The sequence below is a fragment of the Belonocnema kinseyi genome, chromosome 2 (genome assembly GCF_010883055.1).
Source record: "Belonocnema kinseyi isolate 2016_QV_RU_SX_M_011 chromosome 2, B_treatae_v1, whole genome shotgun sequence".
NCBI lineage: Eukaryota > Metazoa > Arthropoda > Insecta > Hymenoptera > Cynipidae > Belonocnema > Belonocnema kinseyi.
In genome coordinates, this window is record NC_046658.1 from 11,746,357 (window position 1) to 11,753,455 (window position 7,099).

General features: G+C 33.6%; 1 protein-coding gene across 5 annotated transcripts in view; it reads right to left on the reverse strand.

Moving 5' to 3' along the window:
* The window catches only part of LOC117167940 (tax1-binding protein 3 homolog), a 212,299-nt gene that overhangs the window by 97,539 nt on the left and 107,661 nt on the right, over window positions 1–7,099 (reverse strand). For all 5 annotated transcript variants that reach the window (XM_033353196.1, XM_033353195.1, XM_033353198.1 and 2 more), the window contains exon 2: window positions 6,871–6,999. In XM_033353196.1, the coding sequence (XP_033209087.1) occupies window positions 6,871–6,999 (129 nt within the window). The remainder of the gene's footprint in view (window positions 1–6,870; window positions 7,000–7,099) is intronic.

Genomic DNA, 7,099 nt, shown 5'->3' on the forward strand with positions numbered 1-7,099 from the left:
CGGAACATTAGATTCGCTTGCGGTCATATTTTTCGCGTTCAGCCCCACCTATCTCTAAAACTTTTGATTTTTTGGACTAGTACTCATTAGGATTTTAGACTAGAATCTTTGAACTATATTACATAGCAATTTCAGTTAATTCGACCGGGGCCAGATTTTAATGTAAATTGTGCGGGGTCCTTTGTTAAATTTAAACGTTTCCCACCTTTTTTTTAATTGCTTAAATAAAATTGAAGTTTATTTGTGTAAAAAAATACAGCGTTCTAAATAGTTGCAGCTCAAGTGGGCCGTCCTGTATCTTCAAATTGTATTACACGTAAAATGTTACAAAATTCTACCCGAACTTTATATTCACATCCACCCGTGCATATATTTTCACCTGGATACACCTACACTGCCAATTTCAAAGGCTTTTTCTAGATACCATATTCTCATAGCCTTTATTTTCGGATTTAACAAATCAAAAACTATGGGAAATTACCCGTCTTTACTTCCGCACAGGGTGCAAAAGAAAGAACCCTTTACATCTTCCTTTAACGAAACTCCTAGAGTTAGCGAATTCCCCACATGGCCTGTTGTTTCTTCATACTGCTTTTACAGGCATAACTCTATCCGTTCTCGAGTCATGGAAGATCAAAAAAGTTACGTTTGAACAAATTCAGCGTGCTCCAACTTTTGAAGGATGTCAGAACATAACCATGAAAGTGCCATTTTTCCGAAAACATATTTTATTGGCTTAAAAATTCTCTAAAATTCGAACATTTAAATCTTTGTATGTAACATTCATTTTTTAAAACTATTTTTAAATTTTAATTTTTCAGAATTTTATTTATCTCGTAATGCCTTCATAATGTTTCAGGCCAAAGTTTTATGTAAATTGGGATATAAAGACTTTTTTTAATCCATGGACTTAAACGATTTTAGTAACAGTAGATCTTTGACGATCAGTAACTCGAGAAATATTACCGTTTTTAGAATTTTGTTTACTGATGAGACGGCTAGGGTGTGGGATAATAAAATCGAATTTAAGTTAAGCGTGTGAGCAGTACTCAATAAGAGTACTTATATGCTAAAGCCGCAGGACGCACTACTTAGTCATTGACGAGAAAAAACATTATATAGTTTGAATTTTTTTTGCCTTGAACAACAACTTAAATAATTTCTAACTCTTTAAACATCAAGCACATGAGAATTTCAATTTCATATGTGGTTGCTATGAAAAAATTTAATTATCAAAAATAAAATGAAGAATTTACAAAATGCAAATTAATTTATTTGTAACATTCAATTTGGAGTTCATTCGTTTGAACTGATTGCAGTTCCGTTCATGATCTAGCCACGCACAAGTGAACAAAGTTGCAGCCAGTTGATACCAGTTGGACAAAAATGAAACGTCTTTTGGCTAGTCCATGAGTAGCTTCGATCATGGTTCGTTAATTTATTTTTGGAGGTTGCCCTGAATGGACATGTTTTGTCATAATGTCGACAAGCAAAGAACTTCCTGGCACCTCCGCCAGTGAAGATACAATTCCTTAATCATCCTTGTACAGTGATAAGTGGAAACTGTTACTGAAAAACGCAGTAGTATATCATGAAGGTCGTATTCTCGAAAATAATTAAATTTAATCGGAGTCTTTGTCCGCAATACCTGAACATACAATGCTAATTGGTGAGGAATTGTGAGAGGAGACATTGCAAATGTTGAATAAGAAGAAATTTTTTCACGGTGAAGAATTAGTTTATGCGAATGAAGTTTGCGAAGAAATAAATTTTGAGACGATTAATGATGATTCGTCACCAGAAGAATATACGCCTGAATATGAAAAAAAAGGAAACCCAATTACTACAATTCATTGGACTACAAAACAAAGGTTTTTGACATTTCCGAGGAATGCCCTAATTGGAGTTTAGCAACTTTGCAAAAAAGGATGCAGTCCTTTGAAAAAAGAGTATCTTTCTAGAAGGAAGATTTAAAAAAAGGAGAAATTATTTTTGATAAATACACAATAATTGACTCATGGATCAACAAGTTACAACAAGAAACTTAAAAATGGGCATTAGCTGCTGCTGTACAATTTGTAGATTTCGATTTTAAATCCTCAGAGTATTAGGTGACAGATTTCAAGCATAAACATGGAGTTCGTCAGCGCAAAATCACCAAATACGTGTCTAAAAAAGAAACCACGTCTATTCTATATTGCAGAGACGCTGGCTTCAGCAGAAACCTTCCGCATAAAAACTTCGCGCTAGATTCCACATTTTAACGCTGAATTTATAATAAATACGGATAAAAAAAGTACGCTTAATAACACTGCCCTGCAAATTTTAATATTTTGATGCGAATAAGATGGCATCTAGTGTTTCCGAATGGATTTTTCGTGCTAAACTATGACGTGTTACAAACTTCACTGATATCAGAAGTTAAAGGCAAGCCCTTTCAAATGAGCCTTATGTTACATTAATCGCGTACGCTCTTAGAGTGGGGGGGGGGGTGTGTTTTTGTGTAAGGGTGGTGGAGGAAAATTAAAACAGAAAGGATTTTAACATAATTAAACCCAAGCCCAGACATGAGAAAATATGCAGTGCTTTTAAATGTTTTAAGGGTCGCTGATTACGAATATGCAGTTAGGTTCAAAAAGTTAAAACATTGCGGATCCAATATGGCGGACTATTCTTTCAAAATTTGATCGTCTTCGCTTGAGACTTGTTGCTCGAGGGTCTTAATGGTCGCTGATTACGAATATGCAGTTACATTTTAAAAAATTTACCTAAATGGCGAACGATTTTTTGAAATTCAAACGGTTTTAGTGAGTTCTGTTACTCGAGGGATTTTCGGAAAGCTGATTATGAAGTAATCAAACGACTGCCAAAGTGAATGTTATAAAGAAAAAAAAACTATGCAACTTCGTTCAGTGGATAGAGTTAGTTGTTTGTTCTTCTTCGGCTACATCGTTTTTTGTTTTCTCTTCGACAGTCATTTGTTACTTTGCAGCTAAATCATCATTTCTTTCGTTTGCGTCTTTTATTTTACTGTTTTGCTACTACATCAACATTAGTTTTGTCTACATCTTGTTGTGAATTATGTCTCGAAGTTTTGTAGGTATTAATCATCCCGATCGCTTTTGTTATGTTTTGGTAAGTATTTACAAGTAAAAGAAAATATGAAATATCTAAATTCGTCACAGATGTTTATAAAGAATATATTTCTTTTGAAATTGCACACCGAGATTAGGTGATGTGAGCGCAAATCCTTTGTCCCAGGGCAAATTAAACGATCTGGTTAGGAATTTAGATTTACCGAAAAAAGCAGCAGAAACGTTAGGTTCGAGACTTTAGGAAGATAATTTAATGGTCCCTGATACTACATTCTCTTGGTACGGGAATCACGAAGATGAGTTTCTTTCATTTTTTGAACAACCCGAAACCTTAGTCTATTGCACTGATGGAAACTCTGGGGCTCAAAGATTATAATGAAGACGAATTTCGCTTATTTATCGACTCCTCTAAACGTAGTTTAAAAGCAGTTTTTCTAAGGAATGGAAGCAAAGTTGTTTCAGTGCACATAGCACATTCTGTCCATTGATAGGACACAAGAAAATTTAAAAATGTTGCTTCAGTCTACACAATATGATAAACATCAATGGTCGGTTTGTAGTAACCTAAAAGTTATAGGACTGCCTTTGGGGCAAGTAATGAACATTGGATAAAGAGGAATTGGAAACCGAGAGAGCATTTAGTACCTGGTTCAAAAAAAGTAATTTATAAAGCTTTTATCGATCCAGCAAAAGTATTTCTGCCCCCACTTCATATTAATATAGAGCTTATGAAGCAGTTCGTAAAAGCTCTAAACGAAGACGGGAAGCGTTTCAAAATTCTTTGCAAAAAGTTTGTACAGTTAAGTGACGGAAAACTGAACGAGGCAATTTTCTTCGGACCACAAATCAAACAATTGATGAAGGGTGAGGAATTTGACAAAACCATGACCCAAGTAGAAGAAAAGCTTGGATCGGATTTAGAAATGTCGTTAATGGTTTTTTGGAAAATACAACATTTTAGAACTTTGGTAAACAACATAATTCAAGCTTTTCGCAAGCTGTTTGTAATATGATTTTGAAAGTGCATTTCCGCTTTAATCATTTGGATTACTTTCCCAATGTAAATCTTGGAAGCATAAGCAAAGAACAAGAGGAGAAGTTCCATCAGGATATTCAAAAAATGGAAAGACGGTATCAGGGACGGTGGAATACGAACTTGCTAGTATATTACTGCTGATCCTTAAAACGTGATCTTCCATTGCAAACTTACAAACGAAAATCTAAAAAGCGCAGTTTCCTTGAAGCTCAATGACTTCTTAATGGACTCATTTTCATGTCCTTTTTTTAAATTAATTATCCTATTTCAACAACTTTTTATTAATAAAGTACAAAAAATATTTGAAAAATAAGTAAAAAATATAAATACATAAAACGGCTTAAAGGGACTCTATAGTTCGTATCCAGGTCCTTGACTTGCTCGTTGGGGGTGTCTTTTTTTCCGTCCGAGTGGAGTCCCGACAGTACAATCTTCTACAAGCGATAGTGCTACAGCGAAAATGGATGCGAACCATGGAAAAAGCAGTAGCAGGTGCAATTAGAAAGAGAGACATTAGAAAGAGAAAGAAGAGGCAGTGCAGAGCAAAGTAGTGTTAAAATTTGATCAATTTTAAATTCAGACTTGAAGTGCAGAGAAAAGCAGTGTTAAAATTTGATCAATTTTAAATTCAGACTTGAAGTGTAGAGCAAAGCAGTGTTAAAATTGGATCAATTTTAAATTCAGACTTTTAGCTTTTATAAGATTCAATTTTGCTGACAATCCTGAAAAAAGAAAAAAGTAACAGAAACCGAAAAACATAAGCGAGAACAATAAAAAAATCCTCCGTTAAGTAGAAAAAAAGGTTTATATTTTTTAAAAAATGAAGGCCAGAAACTAGTTGTTACGTGTCAAGTTGGCAGCATCTGGCTTTTATTGGTGTATTTATATTAATATAAATTGACTGTGAATTCAAGAAAATTTGTATTTCCCTTGTTACAAGTGTTATCCCAGTGGGCACAAACGTTAAAGAACATCTTTAGAACACCTTAAAAATGTTCTCAGTCAGTCCATATAAGGTTCCATAAACATGCAATGTTTCAGAGACGTTTTAAAGAAATATTTCGAACATAAAACATTTTTAGAACAATATTTGGTCTGACTTTGGACAGTTTTTCAAATGTTTAAATGACGTCTTTCGACTTGTACGTCCAAGAAACCTTTTTTAAGACGGTCTAATTACGATATAAAATTTTCTGCCCACTGGGATAGTTAATAAATAGATAATTTATTTATTGTTCTCCTCCATGTTTTTGAATGCTTCAAGTCGGAATTTAAAATTGATCAAATTTTAACACTACTTTACTTTAATTTTAACATTTTATAATAACCCGATTGTATTAAAGCAAGAATAATTGCCACATTTCAGTAATTTTTCATATCTAAATTTAAATCCGTCAACACTAGCGAAAATTTTCTTCCCGCCATCCACTCTCTAACGACGAGAAGCGGAGAAGGCAATAGCATGGGGGGGGGGGGGCACCACTTGCTGTGTTACCCTGACCGATCTGCAACTCGACCTCAGCCGTCGCGTCGTACCTTGCTTTGGAACCACGAGCGAGATACGACGTCTTTTAAAACAAAAATCAAACACTACGTTCTTCCGCTCGCCCGTCGAAATGATCAGTATATCTGATATGCGTAAAAACTTTCGGAACATTGAGAAATATTTATGAATGTAAATTTATTGTTGTGCAAGTTGTCAACAAAATTGGTGTTTTTCTTTTTTATGATAATTATCATTTTGGTTCTTCTGTTTTTGAAGTTCAATAATTAAAATAATAATTTCTGATGCTATAAACATCGTATTATATGCATTAATTGTATTCAATACTTCTTTATAAAAAACAAATGATGATGTTTAAAATAACTTTTTATTTGTGTATGCCCTATTCAAATTCCTTCGTCTTTTATAAGTTTTGATTATTAAAAAGCTTTAAATTATTCGATTTTTTGTTCAAGAATGTGAAAAAATAATAATCGGTCACATCGAATTATCAAATTGTAATACAAAATTTTTTTCAAGCTTTATAATTTTTTTTCGACACTGACTAAATAATGCGTGCTCAAAGAGCACTGCTTACACACGAAACCTTAGTTCGATTCTCGAAAGCACTTTTTCATTTTTTTTACAGAGAATTCGATTTTTGAGAACGTTTTCTCTCTTCTGTATAATGCTTTTGCCGCGACGCACTTTATTTAAAAAAATAGTTATTTCAGAATTTTTGAGGTGAACATATATCTAAATATGTCAAAAAAGTAGACATCAAAATTTATATATGTAATTACAGACGTCCTGTGAGAAAGTTATATAATAATAACTTGTTGTATTTGTATAGAATGTAAATCTTGTGGGACAACGGCTCAATAAATATCTGGACTTATTGGCCCAACACCGACTTTAGGATTACAAAAATCATTAGAACCAGAGGTCATAAGACACGATGAAGCTCACATGACTGTCGAGCTTATTTATCGCTTTTTCACAAATCTTTAGTACACCATGATGCCTCCGAACTCAGAATAGCAGTTTAAAAGGTATATTTTAAAACTAAAAAATGAAATGAAAGAATCGACTACGAAAATTTGATCTATTCTATTGTTTACGAGCTAAAATGGACTGGTTTGTTTTAGAAGAATGTGCTTATAATTAGTAAAAATTACGATTAAGAGTTTTGAGATAACCTGTCAACTATATGAACTTAAAAGAGAGACAGAAAAATTATATAAGTATCAGTGTACATTGTCTGTGTATCCTTGTGGACTTTTCCGGTAATCTTGATCTATTCCGCCCCCTATTTTGAATCCACATTTCATTACTTCCTCTCCACTTGCGTTTACTTCATTTTCTTTATGCAGCGTTATCGGGATCTGCAATTAAAGACAACCTGTAATATAACGATGAAATCTTCGTTAAAGCTAAGCATTTTTTATCAGGAAATATAGTAGATAAGTATCGTTTAGTGACTGA